The sequence below is a fragment of the Oreochromis niloticus genome, linkage group LG12, assembly GCF_001858045.2.
Source record: "Oreochromis niloticus isolate F11D_XX linkage group LG12, O_niloticus_UMD_NMBU, whole genome shotgun sequence".
Classification (NCBI taxonomy): domain Eukaryota; kingdom Metazoa; phylum Chordata; class Actinopteri; order Cichliformes; family Cichlidae; genus Oreochromis; species Oreochromis niloticus.
Genome location: NC_031977.2, coordinates 37,485,905 through 37,498,724, shown reverse-complemented (window position 1 = coordinate 37,498,724; position 12,820 = coordinate 37,485,905). Strand labels below are relative to the sequence as shown.

Here is a 12,820-nt window from a genome sequence, read left to right as displayed (position 1 = left end):
ATTATGGTTTAGGCTCTGATTCCTTGGTTGTCGTCTCTGATTATTATTATGGTGGTAAGTATAGGTTTAGCTCTGTGCCCGGTCGCTTTCCTGTTTTACTTTGACAGTCTGTGTCTTATGTTAATGTTTCTAGTCTTGAGACTCCCTGGTCCCGTCAGTTGATTTGTATCAGCTGTGTTCCCCGTCTGGTCCTCATTCCCTCGTTTTCCTCTTGTATTTGTTGTCTGTTTTTTCATCTGTTCAGCGTCGTGTCGCTGTGTCTCTCCTGGTGTTTACGTGTGTGTTTTGGATCTAGTTTCCCAATTTAGGTTTCTGTGTTGTTTTCCCCAGTCAGCAATAAAGCTGCTTTTGAGTTCACGTCTCGCCTCGCCCGAGTCTGCATCTTGGGTCCTCTTCTGCCTGCGTACAGCTGTAACATGACACCCACATTGAACTTACCTGCCGCCTTTCTGGTCTCACTGATGTTTGTTTACTTCGCCATCACATAACTGCTGAAACTGTGCTTTCCGGCTTCTCTGGCACTGATTGCAGATCAATCCACAAAGCTGGAAGCATCATTGGTCAGAATTTAGAGGCATTTAAATCCGAGAGATTTCTGAGGGTCCGAGGTTGGTGAACAAACTGCTCTCCATCATTAACAGCCCATCACCCGTTTACTTTTCTTTGTATTTCTTTACTGTTCTGTGTGTGTGTATATATATATATATATATATATATATATATACATAAATTGTTGTACTATCTCATAGCTTAAGGCCCTTTCCTGTGGCACTTTTATTTTAACTGTGTTGTGTATTTGTAGACTGTACTATTCATTATCATGTTACTGTAACATGTTACCTTGTGGGATCAATGAAGTCTTTAAACAGACACATGAAGAGTTCATGAAATTGTGCCTCTTGGTTAAAATTTTTAAAAAATGGTTGGGTGAAGAAATCCATAGCACAATCACATATTAAGGCTATTGGTCATGAAAACGGAATAAATCATCTTACACATTTGAAGGGGGCTGTAGAATTAAAACCTGCTGCTTACGCCAAACATTTATGACAGAAGTAAAACAAACAAACAGACAAATACTTAAAGTACTCTCCAAAAGCTGATTCTGTTCATCTGGACGTAGCTACGTCCAGATGAACAGAATCAGCTTTTGGAGATTTACTTACCTGGATGATTGAGCATACATCGAGACGTACCTAAAGGACTGTAAAAAAATCATCTGATATGGAAAACAAAAGCAAATAAGCTATTACAGTCAATCAGGTATTAGAATGAAGAACAACTCTTGTGCAGTCACTTCGTGTTTTTGGGCTTAGCCTCAAATACCTGAAAACTCCACAGACCAGTGATATAAAAAAAAAAAAAAAGGTTCAGAAATCTGAAATCATCTAACTGATGTTCACTGAGACCAACAGACTACAGTTTCTGTCTGTATACATCATCTGTTTTGCACAAATGTCGTACTGAGTTCTTCCGTCTGACAGATCACATGATGTCATTGAATCTAAAGTGGTGCTGGACACACGTTTGATGATAAAGAGGATGTTAGTATCAATGTATCAGCCAATCATCATGTGCGTTCATAACTACCATTCAGGGCAACACTCAAATTACTTATTGAGAACAACAGTTGAGTGTGTAGAGGAATTCTTATTGTTTAAATAGTTAGACTATGCCCATAGCTCAGTGATCTGAATGAATTTCACATGGTACAACGATAAATTTAAAAACTGAATGAAGTATTGGGAAAAACAGGCAATCATTTGTATTGCTGTATAACACACAACAGTAAGAAATACCTTATTATTTATAATATTAAGGGATATAAGAATAAGAACAGCGGGTCTTGCTTCAGTCAGACAAGATTACGCAGAGAAGATAAATCTTATAAAAACTGTGAAGCATTCTTCAGTGTCCATCAAAATATGTAATCTAAAAATGTTGGGTTTTCTCACTGTGAAATTTTAATTTCACTGTGTTTCACATTTTAAGTGCATTTGTGTCAAACAACTGAGTTAATGATTTAAATACAATTTTTAAGAAACATTTAGTAAAAGAAGTCAATGACATAAGTTAACAGTCCAATGCTTTGTGCAGTATTTCAGTACTGAGAATTCCTGCTGGCTTTTAGCCTAGCTTTACACAAACACCGAGAACATTTGGTTTGGTTAGCTAGCTCCATCATGACAGAAAAAAACCCAACACTCTCTTAGATCCCTCTTATGTTCTTTTGACATATTTATTGGACTGGTGTAAAAATGTAAAAGCACCTGAAGTGTTCAAACACAGCATCCCATAGACGGGTTACCTGGTTCGATCCCGGTTCTGCTCTTGAGTACACCAGCTGACACCTTAAAGGCCTATACTGGCAATCAAAATATTTCCCTAAACCTAAACTAAATCTGAAGTCACTGCCTATATACTGTGAAGGGCTGTAAAGTTAGTGGTTCCGCTTTCAGAATGGGCTCTCTTCTATCTCAGGGCTAGCAGTTCCCTGAAGATTTCACATGCAGGTGAGTCATTTTTTAAGATGATGAAGTTTCTGTTACAGAGAGGAATGAGTGGACAAGAGGAGGATCTGGGACCCAGCCTTCAGCTTTTTGGAAGGTGTTTTTTCTTCAGATGGAGCTAAGCTAATTGTAGCTAATACACCACTCTCTGTCCTGGAAGCAAATAAACTGACCTGATAACTATTTTGTATTTTCTTTTGACCCTCTAACAGTCATAGTTCTTTAGGATTTATTCTATTTTTTTATTTAGTTGTATATTTTGATATCATCTAATGTTTTCAGGAAAATCGTATTTATTCTTTAATTATATAAAATTTTGGAGCATTACTTTGTAAAGGCCCACAGAGCATCCTGTGTAAAGGATCATGTGTACTGTGATTGCAGTAACATTGTGGGGTCTTGATTTGTTGTTTCTTTTGAATGTGAGAGTGGTTAATATTGATTGTTACTGTATTATGTGATAAAGTGTGACATTATAAAGAACTTGGTGGCCATTGTTCCAGGCATAGAGTGCTCTGTCTCGAGGGTTGTAGTCAAGCATAGACAGGTGGCTGTATTTGTTGGTCAGAGGGATGTCGATGTACTCATAGGTAGATGAGTTGGTGGAAAAGGCGTAGTATACTTTGGTTCCACCTGAGTACCCATTGGTGACATACAGGGTTCCACAGATCATGAAGGCCTCACCAGCGCTGCGTTTTGGATGGTTGGTGGTCCAGCTGCGGATGATCTGTAGGGTGTTGGGGTTTAGCTGGCTAAGAACAATATTACCAGCATTTTGATTGGTAGCATATACAGCCCACAGCCCACCCTCGTCCACCATTAGGTCAATGTCAGAGTGCCCACCCCAGGAGTAATGGTACATATTGTTGTAACCAGCAAAGTCAAGTTGTCGCGATCTGCTGATGAGCGATGTGCTGAAGTCGAATTTAATGATTGTGTGACTCTGAAACTTGTTGAAGTAAAGAGATCCATTATAAACCACCTGCCCAGTACCAGACCAGGGATGAGGAAGTCGGTGAGAGGTGAAATTGTCTGTCATCATGAAGTCAGACATGGACAGGTACTCCCTAACAAAGCGATTGTTATGGTACCCATCCATGTACCATACCTGTAAGTAAAAAGAACAAATATTAAATGTAAAAACAATCCTAATCATTTGTATTGTTAACTTGAATCCTTTATGTTCCACAGACATGCAATGTATGCATAGCAAAACATTGTAAAATGACCACTGCAGCTGAGATATCCTTATCAAGTTGCTTCTAATTTGTGTTCATACAAAATATGAGTAACTGTATTCCGTTACAGTTACCGTTTAAAAAGGTGGTATTCAGAATACAGTTACTTTGTTGAAATAAATGGATTACACAGCAGTATTTTCCTGTTTCATACATTAGGCTATGCCCTCTCTATTTTTGGTAATTCCACGCCGGTGGAAACCCAAACAAAACACACATTAAGAGGCTCTAATGCCTCGGTCTGAATCTCACGGTCCATGTCACCTTTACGTGCGGCCCACATAATGACGTGAAGAAATATTTTTAAAAATTATTATTCAATAAATGATTTAATATGAAGGCAATAGGCAGAGTGTTACAAGCACAGCCCTAAAGAATGTAGCCTCATGGGGAGCCCAGTTGTAAGTAAGCTATTAAGACTCGACTGTACACTGTGTTCGTGTTTTCCTCCGAAACAATAAGTTCCGTTGGAGCAGCCTTTCAACGCCTCTCTCTGTCTCTTGCTAGCAAAGTTGACCGAGACAACAAAGTAAAGCTAGTTGTTAAGTCAAATTGTTGAATGTTGTCATTGTCTTAAATTTGTAAGTCTTAGTTCAAGCAGTAGGATCAAAGACATTCCTTTGATCCTGACCACCTCTCCAGCCACTCTGTGCTGGGGGAGGTTTTATTGTGGATGCATTCTATCTGAAAGATCTGTTTCTTGTTTTGTAAGCTTCCTGCTTTTATGATCCTTTTGGTGAGCAGGAAGTCACACACACACACACACACACACACACACACACACACACACACATTCGTGCACACACATACACACACACAGTGCCTTGTCTTTTGTAACCAAGGGGGTTCTACAGTGGGAGGTGCTTGTGTTGTATTGTGTAAACTGTAACTGTCATGGGAATAAATAGCTGCGAGGGGAGCTGCTCTTTGAAGGAGTTGGTCTGGAGACAGGTGAGGAGCATTTAGCTTCACAGCCTGGTTCTGACCAAGCCTTTACTCGTTAGCGAGTAAAAGACCGGTTGAAGATGTTCTGTCTTGTTTTCGTTCTTCATGAGGAATAAGTCTCTAAACTAGCGGGGCCTGCGGAAACACAGACTCAACATTTATTTGGTCCTTCCGCGCCAGAACCCAACACATTGCGTCCACCAAGGAGGGGGGAGACGCCGCCACCGAAGCCTGCTAGCAGCGAGGCGTCTGAGACGCCTGATGAAAGACCTGGTGCTTTACTTTGTCGCCAGGCTGGAGAGTTTGCGTCTGAACTCCCCTCAGGACGGATGGCGATTGACGGGATCCAGAGACTTCCCATGAACGAAACAACATGAACACAGTGAGTACAGAAGGCCTTAGGGAGCGGCTACGTGACTGTGCGGTTAAACTCAGGTGCGTGAGTGCACAAGCTGTGCGTGTAGATGCAAGCTACCTCGTTTCTCCACCAGTTTTTCTTTCTTTCTTTTTTTTAAAGAGGTCTGGTTTCACCACCTGTGTTTTTAAATTTTTTTTAAGGAGGGTTAAGCAGGTTTCTCCACCGAAAGGAGATTAAAAAGGGTTTTTCTCTGCCGCTGAGGGCGTTGAGTGTTGGTTTCTCCACCCAATGTAAGGAGGTCAGAGCTCTTGTTGGTGTCTATTTTGTGTGGGCGGGCCAGACGTGGTCTATTTGAGTGTGGCTGATTGTTGTTTTGTATGCAGTCACTTTTAAGCTGATGAGCAAGCTACACATTTTCAGAGCAGGAGCTGGTTGAGTACGCATCAGAGGGAGGGAAACAGAGCTATGATAACTCGAGCATGCAGCTATCCGTGAGTTCAGTTTCTTCCTCACACCTCAGATGGGCAACAGCTTTTCTGCATCCTGATTCATGCGTGTGAGACTTTTGTAACATCAGCATCATGTTTTTTGTTTTGGCGAAAGCAGGGGATTGTGTCTGACGTCATGGTGTGTGTGAGTTACAGAGAGGTGTGAAAGTATGTGAGTGAAGCGATTCTGCAGGTCACTTTCTAACCCAGTGGACAAAAGAAATAAAATGTTTGTGTTGATGAAATATGAATGATAACATGAAGAGTGTTTGGTGTTTCTCAGCCTGAAACAACTGTAATGCTACTTTCTGTTTTTAGAAAGGACAGTTTAAAATAAAAAAAGCAGAGAGAGAGAGAGATGTGTGTTGTTTAAGCAGTGATGAGAATAATGAAAACATGATGAGAGAGGTACATAAAAACACACACAAACAGAAAATGCCTTAACCATACTAACCCTACATGCATATACACATACAATGAAACTCATGAAGACCAGACAGCATCTAAGCATGCGATTTTGTTTGTCATCTTGTCCAAGTCACTAGTAAGATGAAAAGTGATACATAGACTAGTGGACTGAATATTATAGGAGAACAAATGGTTGCATCATAGGGAGAAAACAGAATGCTGATGAGGGGTGTGTGATGAAGTTTTAACATGGCACACATTTGGTTACATGAGAAGAAACTTATTATGTGATGAGACAACAGGGTTATGTTGTATGTTGTGTGTGGTGTGGCTGACTGGATGAATGTTTTGAGACTGAACTGGCTGATGATTTGTCTTTTGTTACAAAGTTGAGCCTGCCAATTAGGTTTGGTATGATTTTACCCCCCCCCCCCCCGAAATGAAGAACACGTGTCATGATTTAACAAGGCCTTTCCTTTCTTTCATTCTTTTTATTTTGTTACTTTCATAGTGCACTGAAAGTTTTGTTTAATATTCTCTGTCACCTAAGCAGATCTGAACGTTGCATAGGAAGAACTACACAACATGTTGTTGCGAACGGTTGCAAAGTGAGTTTCTTCAAAATTAAAATGGGCTCTGGAGAAAGCCACTTATTTGGGACAATTAGGAAGCGAGTCCCTTTCTAAAAGTATTCGGCGAGGTAATCCAGTCTAAATTCTTTTTCTTTTTGAAATGTCGTCGTTTTGCTGAGGGTGGAAACGAAATGCGACGATAAATTCCACTATCAGCAAAAAAAAGAATCAATGAATGAATAATGAGTGAAAATAAAAAAAATGGGGGACTGACTGGTAAAAGCTGACAAAAGCTGACAAGACTTGACTGACTTAACACAACTATGCGAAGTTAACCCCCACCTGACAAAGGTGTGGGTGTATCTCTGTGTGTGCCTCTTGCTGCAGGAGAGGAAGGGGACCAGAGGAGGAAACTTGGGTCACATGACTATGTGAACTCTGCAAATTTAACCTTTTAGTTGTAATTTTTTTGGATGTTTATGAATTTACCAGGGGTGTGTTATTCATCACCTTGTGTTGCTCACTGAGATCACTGTGAGAAAGAGTGTATACACCTGCGCAGCGCTAACATTTACATTTCTTTTCTACAGCAGAGGGTTAATCATGTGATTTACAGCAGGACACACAACTTAATGATGTTTTTCTACAACAGGATTACTGAGTTTTTGTGTGTCAAGGACTGTGGTTACAGGCTACATGTTGGTGATGAACACGATCACAGACTTTAGAGGGAAAACCAGCACACCGCAGACCACGGCCTCTCTGTGTGAGGATCTAAACGTATTCTACGCTAGATTCGACACAGCGAACACCAGGAGACCGGACAGTGTGCGCACCGCGGATGACGTCAGTGCGCACACTGTGTCTGAGGAGGATGTGCGGAGGTACTTCAGGAGAGTGAACCCACGCAAAGCTACTGGTCCGGACGGGATTCCCGGCCGCGTCCTCAAGTCATGCGCGGCTCAGCTGGCTGGAGTGTTTACACATATCTTCAACCTTTCCCTCTCTCTGTCTGTAGTCCCAGCCTGCTTCAAAATGGCCACCATCGTCCCTGTACCCAAATCCTCCACCATCTCATCATTGAACGACTGGCGACCTGTAGCCCTGACCCCCATCGTGAGCAAATGCTTCGAGAAGCTGGTCAGGGACTTCATCTGCTCTGCACTACCCGACTCACTGGACCCTCTACAGTTCGCATACCGCCACAACAGGTCCACTGATGATGCCATAGCCCTGACACTCCATGCTGCCCTGTCACACCTGGAGAAGAGAGACACGTATGTGAGAATGCTGTTTGTAGATTACAGCTCAGCATTCAACACCATCGTTCCCTCGAAGCTGGACAGGAAACTGCAGGATCTAGGACTGAGCAGCTCCCTCTGCAGCTGGATCCTTAACTTCCTGTCTGACAGACGCCAAGTGGTCAGACTGGGCAGCACCACCTCATCCCCCATCACACTGAACACTGGTGCTCCACAGGGGTGTGTACTGAGCCCTCTCCTGTACTCACTCTACACCTACGACTGCACGGCCACTAACAACTCCAACATCATTGTGAAGTTTGCGGACGACACTACAGTGGTGGGTCTTATCACCAACGGTGATGAGACAGCCTACAGGGAGGAGGTCAGCGCCCTGACCCACTGGTGTCAAGACAACCATCTCACCCTCAACGTCGCAAAGACAAAGGAGCTGATAGTGGACTTCCGGAGGTGCAGAGGAGTACACACCCCCATCACCATCAACGGCGCCGCTGTGGAGAGAGTGAGCAGCTTCCGCTTCCTTGGTGTACATCTGGCTGAGGATCTTACGTGGTCAGTACACATAAACAAGACAGTGAAGAAGGCGCAGCAGCGCCTCTTCTTTCTCAGGAGACTGAAAAGATTCGGCATGAGCCCCCGCATCCTCAGGACCTTCTATCGCTGTGCCATTGAGAGCATCCTCACTGGATGCATCACCACCTGGTATGGCAACACCACCGCTTACAACCGCAAAGCTCTCCAGAGAGTAGTGCGGTGTGCTGAACGGATAATTGGAGGTGAGCTTCCCTCCCTCCAAGACATCTACAGGAAGCGGTGCCTGAGGAAAGCGGGGAGGATCATCAAGGACTCCAGTCACCCCAGCCATAAACTCTTCAGACTACTTCCATCAGGAAGGAGGTTCTGCAGCATCCGGTCCCGTACCAGCAGACTGAGAGACAGCTTTTTCCACCAGGCCATCAGACTGCTGAACACGTCATAGACACCTCACCCTCACTACTGGAACTTCAACATTATGCACTCCATACTGTACATTAATGCCACTGTTTTGCACATACCTACCTCTGTATATTTTATATTTTATATATCTTATTTTATTGTTTACTCTATTTCATTTGTAAAACATGTATATACACACTCACACACACACACACACACACACACACGTAGAAAAACATATTTAGTACACACATTCAGTAATGTATATACCTTTATATATGGTACATATATTTATTACTTTTTAGATTAACCATTTTTATATTTTGCTTGTTGCACGTTATTGTATTTTGCACAACTCTGTTGCTTGTGAAGCTTGCACACAAGAATTTCACTCGCATGTACTGTACCAGTGTACCTGCACATGTGACGTGACAATAAAGGTGATTTGATTTGATTTGATTTGATTTGAAAGTACACTGTTGTTGAGAAAATGTTGACCTCTAAATTAATCTCTAAATTAGCGGGGCCTGTGGAAACAGACTCAACACTAGTTTTCGGCTACGAGCCCGACGTATTAGCCAGAGGTACCTTTACTACAGTTCGGAGCCGCGGACCTGTTTTATATACGCACGGAATAGTTTTCTATACGAGATCGCTGCAAAAAGTGCAGCCTTACCTAATGTCCACCTACTGTTACTCATTTATATTAAGATTTAAACATCTAGTTGGTATTGGTATGGCGAGTAGCCTTCAGTAATAGTAATAAATCACACAGCAATAGTACATTCATGTAGTTGTAAAAAACATCATAATATATTAAGTAATCCAAAGTATTCAGAATACGTTACTCTCATTGCGTAATGTAACAGAATACGTTACAAAATACATTTTGGGGCATCCAGCCATTCGCTTCCGCTTATCCTTTCCGGGTCGCGGGGGGCGCTGGAGCCTATCCCAGCTGTCACAGGGCGAGAGGCGGGGTACACCCTGGACAGGTTGCCAGTCTGTCGCAGGGCCAACACACAGGGACAGACAACCATTCACGCTCACATTCACACCTAGTGACAATTTGGATTATCCAATTAACCTATCCCCTCAAACTGCATGTCTTTGGACGGTGGGAGGAAGCCGGAGTACCTGGAGGGAACCCACGCAAACACGGGGAGAACATGCAAACTCCACACAGAAAGACCCCGGCCTGATGGTAGAATTGAACTCAGGACCTTCTTGCTGTGCGGCAACAGTGCTAACCACCGTGCCACCGTGCATTTTGGGGCATGTAATCTGTAATCTGTAGTGGAATACATTTTAAAAGTAACCTTCCCAACACTGAAGAGAGCCAGTATGATATGCTCATAAATTTGATTTACTGTTACATATTAAGACTTACTCTGTTGTCTCCAGCTGGAGCAAGTGGGTCAGTCATCCATGATCCAAATCTAGATCCAGATGTCTTTATGGTGATTGGCTCAGAGATTCCTGTGAGCTTCCCACAAGCTAAAGAACAAACAGAGAAATCTTTAGGCACATGTGGACAAAATAACAAGACAATTTGCAGAAACTCCAGGATATATTGTGAGTTTAATGTACACAGCTTTGTGTGGTCACATCCAGCCCTCTGAAAACTTTAGTCCACAAAGGCAAGTTCAGATGTTTTTCTTGATTCAGAAAAAGATAGTGTGAGCTTCAGATTTTATTTTCCTCTACCCACCTAGCCTCTGCATGCAAGCCTTCAGTCGGTCCTCCAGGCTTATCACCCGGCTGTGGAGCTCCTGGTAGTCCAGACCTCCAAGCTGTTCCTGCAATGATCCCAGCAGCTTTGTCACATTCGCTGCCTCTTCTTTAAACTGGCGGACCAACAGTGCATCTGCTTTGTAGGACTCCAGAACTGGGATGAGAGGCCTTAACTCCTCCATCTTTGCTTTGATGGACTGAAAAACAGCAGACATTCAGAAAACCCCCCCCACTTAAGATCAGAAGTTTTCAAATGTCCTTTTAAATCTCACATATGTTCAACATATTGTAAAGACCTAATTGCATAAAGTTATCCTAATACAGCACTTTGCTCTCTGACTGCCGGTTTACTTGTGGTTTCTAGGGCAGAATTAAGAGCAGAATGGGAGGCAGAGCCTTCAGCTTTCTGGCCCCTTTTCTGTGGAACCAGCTCCCAGTTTGTCTTTGGAAGACAGACATCGTCTCTACTTTTAACCCTCATATTCTCCTCAAATATTACTAACATGTTTTAACGATGGGGTCAACCCCATGGGATTTTTGCCTCCAGAAAATGGTTACATACAATTGTTGACCAAGTGTTTGTGTCAGCCACTTTGTTTATTTATTGAATACACAAATAGCCCCTTGATAATGAAACTCTGGTGCCACCATCAGGCCAAACTTTTAATTTAGAATAAATGTTTCTTGAAAAGTTTGCATGAAATCTTTTCAAAATTATTGACATTCATGGGCACAAGTGGATGAACCCACTCAAGTCATCATGTCATCACCAAAAACCCGACATGATCTTTTCTCTAGCACCGCCATCAACTCAAACTTTAAATTTCAGACTTATAGATCTTTCATCCATTTTTTTAAAAAATAATTTTGGGTGCACATCCATGCCCTTTAGAATGAATCCTGTTGATTTTGGTGACCCTAGACCCTTTGCTTTAGCACCATGACATCACTTTGGTTTATGTGTGTGTGTGTGTGTGTGTGTGTGTGTGGTGGTGTGTCACTCGGCGACACACCCGCTAGGGGTCAAACTCTGGTAATTGGTGATTCTGTTCTCAGACACGTGAAGCTAGGGACACCGACAACCATAGTCAATTGTCTTCCAGGGGCCAGAGCAGGAGACATTGAAGGAAATTTAAAACTGCTGGCTAAGGGTAAACGTAAATTCACTAAAATTATAATTCACATCGGCAGTAATGACACCCGGTTACGCCAATCGGAGGTCACTAAAATCAATATTGAATCGGTGTGTAACTTTGAATCGGTGTGTAACTTTGATAAAACAATGTGGGACTCTGTAGTTTTCTCTGGTCCCCTCCCCAATCAGACCAGGAGTGACATGTTTAGCCGCATGTTCTCCTTAAATTGCTGTCTGTCTGAGTGGTGTCCCAGAAACGATGTGGGCTTCATAGATAATTGGCAAACCTTCTGGAGGAAACCTGGTCTTGTTAGGAGAGACGGCATCCATCCCACTTTGGATGGAGCAGCTCTCATTTCTAGAAATATGGACCAATTTATTAAACCCCCCAAAATATGACTATCCAGAGTTGGGACCAGGAAGCAGAGTTGCAGTCTTACACGCCTCTCTGCAGCTTCTCTCCTCCTGCTACCCCCCCAAAAACCCATCTCCATTGAGACTGTGTCAGCTCCCAAAAAGACAAAAAACAAACTAAAAACCAGCAATAAACAATTTAAACACAAAAAAATCACAAAGAAAGAACAATACAGTATCCACATCTGAACCAAAGAGTAAAACAGTGAAATGTGGATTATTAAATATTAGGTCTCTCTCCTCCAAGTCTCTGTTAGTACATGACTTAATAATTGATCAACAAATCGATTTACTCTGCCTTACAGAAACCTGGTTGCAGCAGGATGAGTATGTTAGTTTAAATGAATCAACACCCCCGAGTCATTCTAACTACCAGAAATCCCGAAGCACAGGCCGAGGGGCGGTGTGGCAGCAATTTTTCACACCAGCCTATTAATTAACCAAAGACCCAGACAGACTTTTAATTCATTTGAAAGCCTGATGCTTAGCCTCGTCCACCCCAGCTGTAAAACTCAGAAACCAGTCTTACTTGTTATCATCTATCGTCCACCTGGGCCTTACACAGAGTTTCTCTCTGATTTCTCAGACTTTTTATCTGATTTAGTGCTCAGCTCAGATAAAATAATTATTGTGGGTGATTTTAACATCCATGTAGATGCTAAAAATGACAGCCTCAACATAGCATTTAATCTGTTATTAGACTCAATTGGCTTCTCTCAAAATGTAAAAGAACCCACCCACCACTTTAATCACACTCTAGATCTTGTTTTAACATATGGCATAGAAACTGAACATTTAGCAGCATTTCCAGTGTTTGTTT

At 42.4% G+C, this 12,820-nt stretch overlaps 1 protein-coding gene across 1 annotated transcript in view; it reads right to left on the bottom strand.

The window, feature by feature from the left end:
- Positions 1 to 890: 890 nt before the first annotated feature.
- Positions 891 to 12,820, bottom strand: part of olfm1a (olfactomedin 1a) — a 19,584-nt gene continuing 7,654 nt past the window's right edge. Inside the window, exons 4-6 of the mRNA XM_003455489.4 lie at positions 10,429 to 10,648; positions 10,108 to 10,214; positions 891 to 3,618 (exon numbers count right to left, since the gene is read on the bottom strand). Coding sequence (XP_003455537.1) covers positions 2,956 to 3,618; positions 10,108 to 10,214; positions 10,429 to 10,648 — 990 coding nt within the window. The 3' untranslated portion in view covers positions 891 to 2,955. The remainder of the gene's footprint in view (positions 3,619 to 10,107; positions 10,215 to 10,428; positions 10,649 to 12,820) is intronic.